This window comes from Palaemon carinicauda, chromosome 17 (assembly GCF_036898095.1).
Source record: "Palaemon carinicauda isolate YSFRI2023 chromosome 17, ASM3689809v2, whole genome shotgun sequence".
In the NCBI taxonomy this organism is placed as follows: Eukaryota; Metazoa; Arthropoda; class Malacostraca; order Decapoda; family Palaemonidae; genus Palaemon; species Palaemon carinicauda.
This window is the reverse complement of record NC_090741.1, coordinates 50,138,077-50,152,443: the sequence shown is the minus strand read 5'-3', so window position 1 is coordinate 50,152,443 and position 14,367 is coordinate 50,138,077. Positions and strand designations below refer to the sequence as shown.

The 14,367-nt window shown below is 37.3% G+C and overlaps 1 protein-coding gene across 1 annotated transcript in view; it reads left to right on the top strand.

Moving 5' to 3' along the window:
• Positions 1-1,324, top strand: part of LOC137656353 (selection and upkeep of intraepithelial T-cells protein 6-like) — a 2,155-nt gene extending 831 nt beyond the window's left edge. The window contains exons 2-4 of the mRNA XM_068390525.1: positions 1-850; positions 978-1,103; positions 1,230-1,324. The exon at positions 1-850 is cut by the window's left edge and continues 648 nt beyond it. Coding sequence (XP_068246626.1) covers positions 1-850; positions 978-1,103; positions 1,230-1,324 — 1,071 coding nt within the window. The remainder of the gene's footprint in view (positions 851-977; positions 1,104-1,229) is intronic.
• Positions 1,325-14,367: the final 13,043 nt, after the last annotated feature.

The following is a 14,367-nucleotide window of genomic DNA, read 5'->3' as shown; positions in this document are numbered from 1 at the left end:
ATGTTGAATCTGCTGCACGTAGCTATTTCAGGTCTTGTAGCACAGCCTAAGACCCTTGAGTATATGTTGAATATGCTGCATGTAGCTATTTCAGGTCTTGTAGCACAGCCTACGACCCTTGAGCATATGTTGAATCTGCTGCACGTAGCTATTTCAGGTCTTGTAGCACAGCCTAGGACCCTTGAGTATATGTTGAATATGCTGCATGTAGCTATTTCAGGTCTTGTAGCACAGCCTACGACCCTTGAGCATATGTTGAATCTGCTGCACGTAGCTATTTCAGGTCTTGTAGCACAGCCTAAGACCCTTGAGTATATGTTGAATATGCTGCATGTAGCTATTTCAGGTCTTGTAGCACAGCCTACGACCCTTGCGCATATGTTGAATATGCTGCACGTAGCTATTTCAGGTCTTGTAGCACAGCCTAAGACCCTTGAGTATATGTTGAATATGCTGCATGTAGCTATTTCAGGTCTTGTAGCACAGCCTACGACCCTTGCGCATATGTTGAATATGCTGCACGTAGCTATTTCAGGTCTTGTAGCACAGCCCAAGACCCTTGAGTATATGTTGAATATGCTGCATGTAGCTATTTCAGGTCTTGTAGCACAGCCTACGACCCTTGAGCATATGTTGAATCTGCTGCACGTAGCTATTTCAGGTCTTGTAGCACAGCCTAAGACCCTTGAGTATATGTTGAATATGCTGCATGTAGCTATTTCAGGTCTTGTAGCACAGCCTACGACCCTTGAGTATATGTTGAATATGCTGCACGTAGCTATTTCAGGTCTTGTAGCACAGCCTACGACCCTTCAGTATATGTTGAATCTGCTGCACGTAGCTATTTCAGGTCTTGTAGCACAGCCTACGACCCTTGAGCATATGTTGAATATGCTGCTCGTATATATTTCAGGTCATGTAGCACAGCCTACGACCCTTGAGTATATGTTGAATATGCTGCACGTAATTTATTTCAGGTAGTGTAGCACAGCCTACGCCCCTTGAGTATATGTTGAATATGCTGCATGTAGCTATTTCAGGTCTTGTAGCACAGCCTACGACCCTTGAGTATATGTTGAATATGCTGCACGTAGCTATTTCAGGTCTTGTAGCACAGCCTACGACCCTTGAGTATATGTTGAATCTGCTGCACGTAGCTATTTCAGGTCTTGTAGCACAGCCTACGACCCTTGAGTATATGTTGAATATGCTGCATGTATCTATTTCAGGTCGTGTAGCACAGCCTACGACCCTTGAGCATATGTTGAATCTGCTGCACGTAGCTATTTCAGGTCTTGTAACAGAGCCTAAGACCCTTGGGTAAATGTTGAATATGCTGCATGTAGCTATTTCAGGTCTTGTAGCACAGCCTACGACCCTTGAGTATATGTTGAATATGCTGCACGTAGCTATTTCAGGTCTTGTAGCACAGCCTACGACCCTTGAGTATATGTTGAATATGCTGCACGTAGCTATTTCAGGTCTTGTAGCACAGCCTACGACCCTTGAGCATATGTTGAATATGCTGCTCGTATATATTTCAGGTCATGTAGCACAGCCTACGACCCTTGAGTATATGTTGAATATGCTGCACGTAATTTATTTCAGGTAGTGTAGCACAGCCTACGCCCCTTGAGTATATGATGAATAAGCTGCACTTAGCTATTTCAGGTCATGTAGCACAGCCTACGACCCTTGGGTAAATGTTGTATATGCTGCACGTAGCTATTTCAGGTCATGTAGCACAGCCTACGACCCTTGATTATATGTTGAATATGCTGCACATAGCTATTTAAGGTCAGGTAGCACAGCCTACAACCCTTGATTATACATGGAATATGCTGCACGCAGCTATTTCAGGTCATGTAGCCCAACCTATGACCCTTGAGTATATGTTGAATCTGCTGCACGTAGCTATTTCAGGGCATGTAGCACAGCCTACAACCCTTGAGTATATGTTGAATATGCTGCACGTAGCTATTTCAGGTCGTGTAGCACAGCCTACGACCGTTGAGTATATGTTGAATATGTTGCTCGTAGCTATATCCAGTCATGTAGCAAAACCTACGACCCTTGAGTATATGTTGAATATGCTGCACGTAGCTATTTCAGTTCATGTAGCCCAACCTATGACCCTTGAGTATATGTTGAATATGCTGCACGTAGCTATTTCAGGTCGTGTAGCACAGCCTACGACCCTTGAGTATATGTTGAATATGCTGCAAGTAGCTATTTTAGGTCAGGTAGTACAGCCTACGACCCCTGAGTATATGTTGAATATGCTGCACGTAGCTATTTCAGGTCTTGTAGCAGAGCCTAAGACCCTTGGGTAAATGTTGAATATGCTGCATGTAGCTATTTCAGGTCTTGTAGCACAGCCTACGACCCTTGAGTATATGTTGAATATGCTGCACGTAGCTATTTCAGGTCTTGTAGCACAGCCTACGACCCTTGAGCATATGTTGAATATGCTGCTCGTATATATTTCAGGTCATGTAGCACAGCCTACGACCCTTGAGTATATGTTGAATATGCTGCACGTAATTTATTTCAGGTAGTGTAGCACAGCCTACGCCCCTTGAGTATATGATGAATAAGCTGCACTTAGCTATTTCAGGTCATGTAGCACAGCCTACGACCCTTGGGTAAATGTTGAATATGCTGCACGTAGCTATTTCAGGTCATGTAGCACAGCCTACGACCCTTGATTATATGTTGAATATGCTGCACATAGCTATTTAAGGTCAGGTAGCACAGCCTACAACCCTTGATTATACATGGAATATGCTGCACGCAGCTATTTCAGGTCATGTAGCCCAACCTATGACCCTTGAGTATATGTTGAATCTGCTGCATGTAGCTATTTCAGGGCATGTAGCACAGCCTACAACCCTTGAGTATATGTTGAATATGCTGTACGTACCTATTTCAGGTCGTGTAGCACAGCCTACGACCGTTGAGTATATGTTGAATATGCTGCACGTAGCTATTTCAGATCACGTAGCACAGCCTACGATCTTTGATGGGCTTTGAAATGGCCTCGTGGAAATGTGGAATAACATTCCCATTGCAAGCATCCGGGTTCTCAATAACTGGACCCAACGTTACCACAATTTCTTTCAAGCAAGTGGAAGGACACTCCCATTATTAACATTAGATTTGGTGCCGGAGAAACAGAAAGACAACTGCCTGTTTACAGTTTCTTTGTTGATCTACTTTATGGTGAAATGCAATTTTCTCTCTGAAGGAAATTTTAAACAATCCATATCAAAAGCACTTCATATTTCAATGGACTTTTGAATCATTAAATGAGTTAGCTCATTTCCACACTCCTGTTTTATGTTTCCTAACATTTCCGGTTGATTTACTGCCCTCATAACATGTGATCCTAATCAAATTGATTATATATATATATATATATATATATATATATATATATATATATATATATATATATATATATATATTCTGTATATTTATATACACATATATACTGTATATACATATATATATATATATATATATATATATATATATATATATATATATATATATATATATATATATATATATATATATATATCGTTTTTGAATAAATCTAATAACTTTTTTATATTCATGTTTATCATTTCCCAAAATAACTTAGGTTTATGTTCCATTTGTCTCGTCAGTTTTAATTATCCTTTCCATTTCTCTTTCATCGATCAAACCATTTTGTTTTTCAATGACCCTTTGCTCTCTCTCTCTCTCTCTCTCTCTCTCTCTCTCTCTCTCTCTCTCTCTCTCTGTGGATTATTTTCATTTGATAAGAGAATACAAAATCAGATTTATAGCTGTGGCGAGGGAAGATGGGAGACAGAGAAGGATATTTATAGCTGAAATGAGGACGCATGAAAGAAATTTATCTCATCGAGTCTGACCGAGGGTGGGTGTTGATAACTTGGTTTTAGTTTTTCTAATTTTATCTCGTCTGTAATGGTTATACAGCATTATCTATGGTTTGTTGGATGGAGAATGAATGGGGTCGATTTACTTAGGAGTGCAAGGGGTAGATGAAATAGGCGATTTTGAGTTGAGAGAGAAGTTAATTGATGTTGGGAAAATATATTGTGATCTTCAAAACGTTCGGGAGAGAAGAAGGGTGTTTTGTTGAAAGAGAAATATGGAATTATGGAGGGACTGCTTCCTCAATACTGCGTAATGAGAGAAAGTTAGACTGCCATTGCCAATATATAGACGGATACATTTGAGATTAAATTCTGGCAGTGTATATGTCAATTAAGGAGGGTTGAAAGGATAATATATTTAGAGAACCGTCGTAGGGTGATAGAAAAAGGAGCACAATGAAACTATGTCAGGAGGAAAGAGATGAATGCCTAAAAGGTGTGGAATAATTAATGGAATTAAAGAACATTAATATCTACGAAACACGAATTCATCACGAAGACTGAGATAAACAATGGTTCAGTTATGTACTCACGAGTATTTTGTATCGACATATAATGTATTGGAAGTGTAGTGAACCAGGATTCATTCTATAGTTTAAAGGCCTCTTGTAAATGGCAGAGACAAGGGACAGTGACATTTCACTATCATGCAGGACAATGCTCTAGAGACTGACTATATATATCCATAAGATCGGCATACAAGCCACTCTCCACCCAAGCTAAGACCAGGGAGGATCAGGCAATGGCTGATGATGACTCAACAGATAGATCTACAGGTTCCCCCAAACCTTAGCTCACAAAGATTGTAAGGTTGCATCCACTAATGGTACTAACGAGACTGAGCGGGACTCAAACCCCTGACTGGCTAACACCAGGGAGAGACGTTACCAATCAGGCCACCACAATAAAGCAAGGAAAGGTGAAGGATACAGTACCCACTGACTGATTTTCTTGCAGTGTAGGACTCATTTGTATTGTGGCTATGTCATGGAAGTCACCCTCGCATTAATAGGAGAGAGAGAGAGAGAGAGAGAGAGAGAGAGAGAGAGAGAGAGAGAGAGAGAGAGAGAGAGAGAGAGAGAGAGAGAGAGAGAGAGAAGTAAAATTGAAAAAAAATAGTAATAATAACTATGATAAGGTATTGCATGATACTTAGAATAGTTATAAAAACTTCAGAAACATCTGACAAATACTGATATTTTTATTATATTTCATAGTAAAAATAAATGTATCATCATCATCATCATCATCATCTCCTCCTCTTACCCCATTGACGCAAAGGGTCTCCGTTAGATGTCCGGAGTTGTCATGGGTAGATAGAATAATATAGGAAAGAATGTTAAAACACGTGATTTTTCTACTCTTAGAGAAGCAGAGAGAGAGAGAGAGATAAGGTCCCGCTATTGTTTATTGAAGCTGCCATCGTCAAGTTATGTGCCTAGGTTGGAGGTCTTTGAGCACAACGAGTCCCTGTCTATAGAGCACCAAGGAACCCATAAGAGAAGATTAAGTGTGTTTGTCGCCGAAGAGAAGTACATTAGCCGAAGGAGTCAACTTTATGAAATTTGATTACACCAGCAGAGCGTTCGTCTAGGTGTTATCAGCGGTTTCAAGGAACACCAATGAGGATGAAGAAACGAGAAAATTTCCTTATATGGACCTGTCCATAGTTAACCCCTCCCATACAGGGATATATAAACTTCCACGCGATCAAGAAAAGGAGAGTACGAAAAAGAGACGAGGAAGAAGCCCGAGAAAGGAGAGAGAGAGGGCGAACAAGCTGAGCGAAGGAGAGAAGGCGTAAGGACGAGAATGCAGACGTAACCAGCTTTGTCCGAGATGTCCTAACGAGCTGCCTCCCGCCCTCATTACCCCCGACGAGCCGCCAGACCTGAAAACATCTCCGTTCCTGTCAACCGTCGAGAGCTGCTGCGAAGAGTAGTATATTCTTTTTGTATTATTTATCTACCATCTTGACTGTTCCCCTGTTTTGCTGGAGTGTAGTTTAATCAAATGATTTTCTTTGTTTAGTTCAGTGCTTCCTAAGTACTCAATCAAGAAACATTCACCTTTGTCTAGTTGTAAATAAAATTATGTTTTCTTTTGCGAGTTTTCTTTCTATATTTCCTACTGTCTCTAATTGGTTGTAGTTGAAATGTCCCCATTTCATTAATTAATTCAACAGAATCTGGTTCGATCCCCACGAGGATCGTAACAGTTGGCGACCTTTGCCAGAATTTTCGACTACATAACCAATTGAAACAGGGAGAATATAGAAAGAAACAGAATGAGTGCGATTACTAGAGATTTGATAGATTCAGGTAAACTTCTTGGTCTAGATGGCGATGATCTCCGTGATTATGTTATTAAGAGAGAACAGGAAACGTTTGAGAGAGATGAAAGAGCAGCTGAAAGAGAAGAAAATGAAAGAAAGCGAGAAGAAAATGAAAAACAGCGTAAGCATGAGTTAGAAATGGCTCGTTTAAGACAAACTTCATAACAGGCGGTCAGGTAGCAGATCAGGGAGCAATTCATCTTTAAATAGTGACACTGATAGTTTAGATATGAGTGCAGTGCTTAAACTTATACCGAAATTTGATGAGGAAGATGTTACGAAATATTTTATGTCTTTTGAAAAGTTAATGAACAGAGTAGGTGCTCCTAAAAGACAGTGGACTTTATATTTACAATCAGTTTTAAGTGGTAAAGCACATTCTGTGTATAGTTGTTTGTCTGATGATGAAAGTAAAGATTATGAAACTGTGAAAGAAACCGTACTTAGTGCATACAGATTGGTACCAGAGGCGTACCGTAAGAAGTTTAGAAGTTTGAAGAGAGATGATACTAGTACTTATGTAGAGTACGGAAAGAAGTTAGAAAGGTCGTTTTGTGATTGGTTGACTTCCGCTGAAGTCGATAATTTTGAAGATCTCGAGAACTTAGTTTTGTTAGAAAGTTTCAAAGATAACATATCTCCAGACATCAAATTATATATAGAAGATAGGCGTGAAACATCTTTTGCCGGTGCTACGAGATTAGCAGATGAGTACAGTCTCACACATGGTTTAAGTGGCAGTAAAAAGAAAAACGATCTTTTGTCAAGTAAGGCACAACATAGTAAAAGTAGTTCTAGCAATAACGATAATAGGAACAGGGATTATTATCATTATTATTGTTACACGTGTGGGAAGGAAGGTCATATTTCTCGGTACTGTAGGAGCCAATGGGCAGTCAGTAATTCAGAGGTCATTTGTTACAATTGTAATAAGAAAGGTCATATAGCTAGGAATTGCACAGTAGAAAGTACGAATGTGAAAAAACCTGTGTCACTAGTTAATAATCTTTCTTCGGGAAGGAATAATCTCTTGAAAGAGACGAGGAAACATTATGGTGAATTTTTGTCTGAAGGTTTAATTTCTTCTCTTAAAGGAGGTGATTCGAGGGAAGTAGTTTTGCTTAGAGATACGGGAGCGGCCGTATCACTCGTTAGGAGGGAGAGTGTACCAAGGAATGTAATAATCAGCATGAAAGAAAAAGTTATGCTAGGTGGGTTTCCGAACACTTGTGTAGTTTGTCCTTTGTTAAAGATGAAATTGGAAAGTCAGTTAGTAACAGGAGATGTAAAACTAGCAGTCGTGGATACTTTGCCCGTAGACGGCGTTGACATTATTGTTGGCAATGATTTAACTACCTCCAAGTGTGTGAATCCTATTTTAAGTGAAGTTCAAGTGCCTGAGATGATAGTAACCAGATCAGGATTAGATACAGATATTGACTACGGTCATAGGTTGTTCGAGGATTCGAACGTAGGTAATAGAGGCAGTGGCGATGAGCTTAGCATGAGTGTACCTGAGGAAACTGACTTTACGAATGTTGATGATGTGAACAGAGATGATGATGTAGCTGTCGAAAGAAGTGATGTGCAGATTAGTGTTTCAGAAACTAGCTTATTGAGTAAGGATGAACTAGTTAGGATGCAGAGGGAAGATGAAACACTAACTAGAATTTTTGAATGTGAATTGGATGATGAACCTGAAAATGTTTGTAAGGAAACGTTTAGTTTAAAAGACGAACTTTTGTGTCGCTATGTTCGTCCTAAGACAGGTAGCAAAGAGGAGGTCATAGAGCAATTAGTAACTCCTAGGAAACTTCGTGAATCAATTTTGAAATTAGCACATGATGAACAAGGACATTTAGGAGTAAATAAAACATTCAAGTGTATAACTAAAACGTACTTTTGGCCTAAAATGAAAAGTGATGTGAAGAGATATGTTTTAAGTTGTCACGAATGTCAAATGGCTGGCAAACCTAATCAAGTAATTCCCCGGGCCCCGTTATGTAATATCCCATCGGTAGGAGAACCTTTTGAGAATGTCGTAATTGATATCGTAGGCCCTTTGCCCAGGAGTAAGGGAGGGAATATCTATCTATTAACAATCATTGATAGACTAACACGATATCCAGAAGCAATCCCAGTAAGAAATTGCAATGCAAAAACTGTAGTTAAACGCTTGCTGAACTATTTCTCTAAATTTGGACTTCCTTGCGTTATACAGAGTGATAATGGTAGCAATTTTGTATCAAAGTATTTCAGAGATAAAATGAAAGAGTTAGGGATTAAACTTGTAACTTCCACCCCCTACCACCCTGAATCACAAGGAATTGTTGAACGTTTTCATCAAACGTTGAAAAGTTGCTTAAGGAAGTTGTGTAATAATTTTGAGCATGATTGGGAAGAAAAGTTACCTTTTGTCTTGTTGGCTTTACGATTAACTCCTAATGACACCACGGGATTTAGTCCCTTTGATTTGTTGTTCGGTCACACCGCTAAAGGACCTTTAGAAATTTTAAAGTGTAAGTTAATGCAAGAAGAAGGTAGAAAGGATTACATACAGAATATCGAAAATCACAAAGAGGATTTAAGGAAAGCCTGGCAGATGGCAAAAGAAAATGAGAGCAACCGTCAAGGGGAAACTAAAAGAAAATACGATCTTAAGGCTAAAGACAGAATTTTCCATGTGGGTGATAAAGTCTTAGTATTAGTCCAGAAAGAAGGTCCCTCATTATCTTATAAGTTCGAAGGTCCATTTCCTATCATAGAAAAAAGGGGAAATCTGAATTACTTAATTGATATGGGTAAGCGTAGAGCTAAGTGGTTGCACATCAACTTGCTAAAGAAATATAATGAACGTCCAATGCCAGTTGTAACAGTGTCGCAGAGAGAAATTACTTTTGAGAAGAACTCTGATGTTCTTAATAATTTCACGTTGTTTAATTCTAGCTTAGAGGAAGAAAAAACAAGGGAATTATTCAATGTATTTTCAAATTATCCGGAAACTGTTAGTGATAAATTGGGTTTGACTAATCTTTTAGAACACGATATTGAGTTGCAGGACACAAAACCCATTAGACAAAGCCCTTATCGTCTAAGCCCAGAAAAAACAAATTCAGTTCGACAGGAAATTAAGTACATGCTAGACAATGGTTTGATTGTTCCCAGCGAAAGTGACTGGTGTTCTCCAATAGTTCTTGTTAAGAAGGAAGATGGATCAGATAGGCTGTGTATTGATTTTAGAAAAGTGAATAGTGTTACGAAACAAAGTAATTTTCCTCTCCCCAGGATAGAAGATTGTTTAGATAAAATAGGAAATGCTAAGTTTATTTCTAAACTTGATTTGGCCAAAGGTTATTGGCAAGTACCTTTAAGTAGTCGAGCACAGAAAATATCTGCTTTCATAACACCTTTCGGTAGTTATGAACCCAAAGTTATGGCTTTTGGTCTACGAAATGCAGCGAGTACTTTTCAAAGATTAATGAATAGAGTTTTAAATGGAATTGATAACTGTGTTGTGTATTTGGATGATCTTGTAATATTTTCAGATACGTGGGAGCAACATTTACGCATTTTAGCTAAAGTATTGTCAGCACTTGAAAAAGCAAAACTTGTTTTAAATCTGAAGAAATGTGAATTTGGAAAAACCTCGATCACATATTTGGGTCATAAGGTAGGTCTAGGTAAGATTTGTCCAAAAGATGGGAACATAGAAGCTATCATCAACTTCCCAATTCCTACCAGTGAAAAACAGGCAATGAGATTCATCGGAATGATTTCATATTTCCGCCGATTTGTTCCTAATTTTTCAGAAATAAGTGCTCCAATTACTAATCTTTTCAAGAAAGGACGAAGTTTTGTATTTGATAATGACTGCATCGAAGCTTTCAATAAGTTAAAGGCCATAATGATTCACGAGCCTGTACTAATGTTGCCCGATTTTAGCAAGGAATTTAATTTAGCGATAGATGCAAGTGACATTGGAATAGGGGGAGTTTTGTTGCAAGAAGTGAATGGGATCAAGCACCCTGTGGCTTATTATTCGAAGAAGTTAAATAAAGCACAGCAGAATTATTCAACTATTGAGAAGGAATTGTTTAGTTTAGTATCAACTTTACAACATTTTGAGATTTATGTACGTAGTGGTCATGTTTTAACTGTGTATACTGATCACAATCCATTAGTTTACTTAGATAGGTTTAAGAATAAGAATAAACGTCTCATGCGTTGGAGTTTGGAATTACAAGACTATGATTTAAAGATAGTTCATATAAAGGGAAAGAATAATGTAATAGCCGACAGTCTTTCTAGAGACTTTTCAGAATAATATGGACGTTTGTTTCCTTTCTGTTTTTGTGTTTTTCTTCTATCAACACGTAAGAGTGTGTTTTGCTTTTGGTTACATGATACGAGAGTAATGAAGTAATTGTCTCTCAGTTTAGGGATAAGAGATTTTCTCCTTTGATAGCTTTGTTTAAAAAAAAAAGATAAAATCAGTAGATTTTCCTTTTTTTTTCTTTTAGGGGGACGTGTCATGGGTAGATAGAATAATATAGGAAAGAATGTTAAAACACGTGATTTTTCTACTCTTAGAGAAGCAGAGAGAGAGAGAGAGATAAGGTCCCGCTATTGTTTATTGAAGCTGCCATCGTCAAGTTATGTGCCTAGGTTGGAGGTCTTTGAGCACAACGAGTCCCTGTCTATAGAGCACCAAGGAACCCATAAGAGAAGATTAAGTGTGTTTGTCGCCGAAGAGAAGTACATTAGCCGAAGGAGTCAACTTTATGAAATTTGATTACACCAGCAGAGCGTTCGTCTAGGTGTTATCAGCGGTTTCAAGGAACACCAATGAGGATGAAGAAACGAGAAAATTTCCTTATATGGACCTGTCCATAGTTAACCCCTCCCATACAGGGATATATAAACTTCCACGCGATCAAGAAAAGGAGAGTACGAAAAAGAGACGAGGAAGAAGCCCGAGAAAGGAGAGAGAGAGGGCGAACAAGCTGAGCGAAGGAGAGAAGGCGTAAGGACGAGAATGCAGACGTAACCAGCTTTGTCCGAGATGTCCTAACGAGCTGCCTCCCGCCCTCATTACCCCCGACGAGCCGCCAGACCTGAAAACATCTCCGTTCCTGTCAACCGTCGAGAGCTGCTGCAAAGAGTAGTATATTCTTTTTGTATTATTTATCTACCATCTTGACTGTTCCCCTGTTTTGCTGGAGTGTAGTTTAATCAAATGATTTTCTTTGTTTAGTTCAGTGCTTCCTAAGTACTCAATCAAGAAACATTCACCTTTGTCTAGTTGTAAATAAAATTGTTTTCTTTTGCGAGTTTTCTTTCTATATTTCCTACTGTCTCTAATTGGTTGTAGTTGAAATGTCCCCATTTCATTAATTAATTCAACAGAATCTGGTTCGATCCCCACGAGGATCGTAACAGGAGTCATCTCTATCTTCGGCTTTTAATTCAATGCTTCTCCATTCATCATTTACCTCGCGCTTCATAGTTCTCAGCCATGTAGGCCTCGTGGTCCGAAAATTCCCCCCACGAAAATTCCACCCACGAAAATTCCACCCACCAAATTCCACCCACGAAAATTTCACCCATGTAAAATTCCACCCACGAAAGTTCCACCCATATTTTCTATATTTTTTATTTTCTTTCATTTATTTAATCATTAGACCAAATGATAACTTTGTTTATTCCATATATATATATATATATATATATATATATATATATATATATATATATATATATATATATATATATATATATATATATGCACACACATACACATATATATATATATATATATATATATATATATATATATATATATATATATTGTGGGCGATTATTTTAAACAACTATCTTCGTTAAACAATCACCATCCTACAGACTAGTATTGAAACAGTTGTTTGTTTATTTTAAAGAACTATCTTCGTTAAACAATCACTATCCTACAGGCTATTCTTGAAACAGTTGTTTGTTTATATTAAAGAAGTGTATAATAAGAAGTGTATTTCCTTTTTGGCATATTTACAGAAGCCTTTTCCTGTTGGTATATTTACTCAAGCATTTTTTACTTTGGTATATTTAGAATGGCCTTAAGGTGTATCTTAAGTGAAAAGAAAAAGAAAAAAATTGTATGACGAGGAAAACTATGTGTACGAGAAGCACCGTGATAATCCTGCAAAAACTAAAACATACTGGCGATGCGAACTATTTTATCAAGGTTGCAAGGCGTGGATACAATCAATAAATATTATTTTATGTATTAAAAATAGTCTGTTTCCTTTACCATATGTATAACAGTAATTTCAACCTCACTTTCAATGGATACAATCAATAACTATTATTTTATGTTTTAAAAATTGTTCGTGTTTCCTTTCCCATATGAATAATAGCAATTTCAACCTCACTTTCAATGGATACAATCAATAACTATTATTTTATGTTTTAAAAATTGTTTGTGTTTCCTTTCCCATATGAATAATAGTAATTTCAACCTCACTTTCAATGGATACAATCAATAAATATTATTTAATGTTTTAAAAATTGTTTGTGTTTCCTTTCCCACACGTATTATAGTCATTTCAACCTCACTTTTATGATTAAACATACATGAAAGACAAGATGTAGAAGTTCTTTGTGGGTGGAATTTCCGTGGGTGGAACTTGACGTGGGGGAAATTTTCGTGGGTGGAATTTGGTGGGAGGAATGTTCGTGGGTGGAATTTTCGTGGGTGGAATTTACATAGCACCGTAGGCCTGGGTCTTCAAACTCTTCTAGTGCTTTGTGGAGCCCAACTGAACGTTTGGTGAACTAATCTCTCTCGGGGAGTGCGAAGAGCATGCCCAAACTATCTCCATCTACCTCTCATCATGATCTTATCAACATATGGCACTCGCGTCTTATTTCTAATCCTGTCCTGCCATTTAATTCCCAATATCCTTCTGAGGGCTTTACTCTCAAATCTACTAAATCTACTGGAGATTGCTTCATTGTCATAACATGACTCATATCCATAGAGTAACACTGATCTCACTAAACTGAAATATAGTCTGATTTTTTATATGTAATTTCAGGCGACTTGATTTCCATTTTCACTTAACCTAGCCATTGTCTGATGTCCTTTTTCAATCTTTTACTAAACTCTATTATTATCATCATTAACATTATTATTATTAATATTATTATTATTATTATTATTAGTAGTAGTAGTAGTAGTAGTAGTAGTAGTAGTAGTAGTAGTAGTAGTAGTAGTAGTAGTAGAATCATTATTATCATTATGTACATTATATTTACTAAATTTATTTATTCATAGTTAGTAAATATAACATATATAATGATAATTAATCTACTACTACTACTACTAATACTACTACCACTAATACTACAATTATTATTATTATTATTATTATTATTATTATTATTATTATTATTATTATTATTATTATTATTATTATTATTATTATTATTATTATTACCAGAAATATTGGACAATTCAAATAAAATATTTCAAAAACCGTAACAACATCAAAACATATATTTCATATTCATAAGCAAACAATTAAGTGGACGTGCGCGTACGTAAATGGAACTTCAGAATTGCGTAAAGCTGAAATATTTACCCACAAACAATAATATCTGAACTGCATGACAAATCTTGCATTTGCTACAAATGAAAATAATTGACGTTCGAATATACCCTATTGGTAACCAATCCCTCTATATTCGGATACAACATGGCGTCCTACCCTCGCCAGTAAGAAGAGAAAAAATACAGACACGAAATTTGCATCAGCATCAACTTTGCAATACAAGATTTAGTTAGGTCCCAGAGAAGGGGAACACAAACTCTCCAACATTCAAAGCAATTAAGCTGACGTTGTCAGCTGAATAACGTCAGCTGAATGATAACAGGGAAAGAAAGACAGATTGTCAGGAATAAAAAAGAAAAATTGGGAAATAAATTTCATATATGGAGAATATTTCGTCTTCAGAAATGCCTTTCTGGACAGAAAATTGACATTGGTTCCATTACTTATTCCATTCGGTGTTCCCAATATTCTAGTTTAT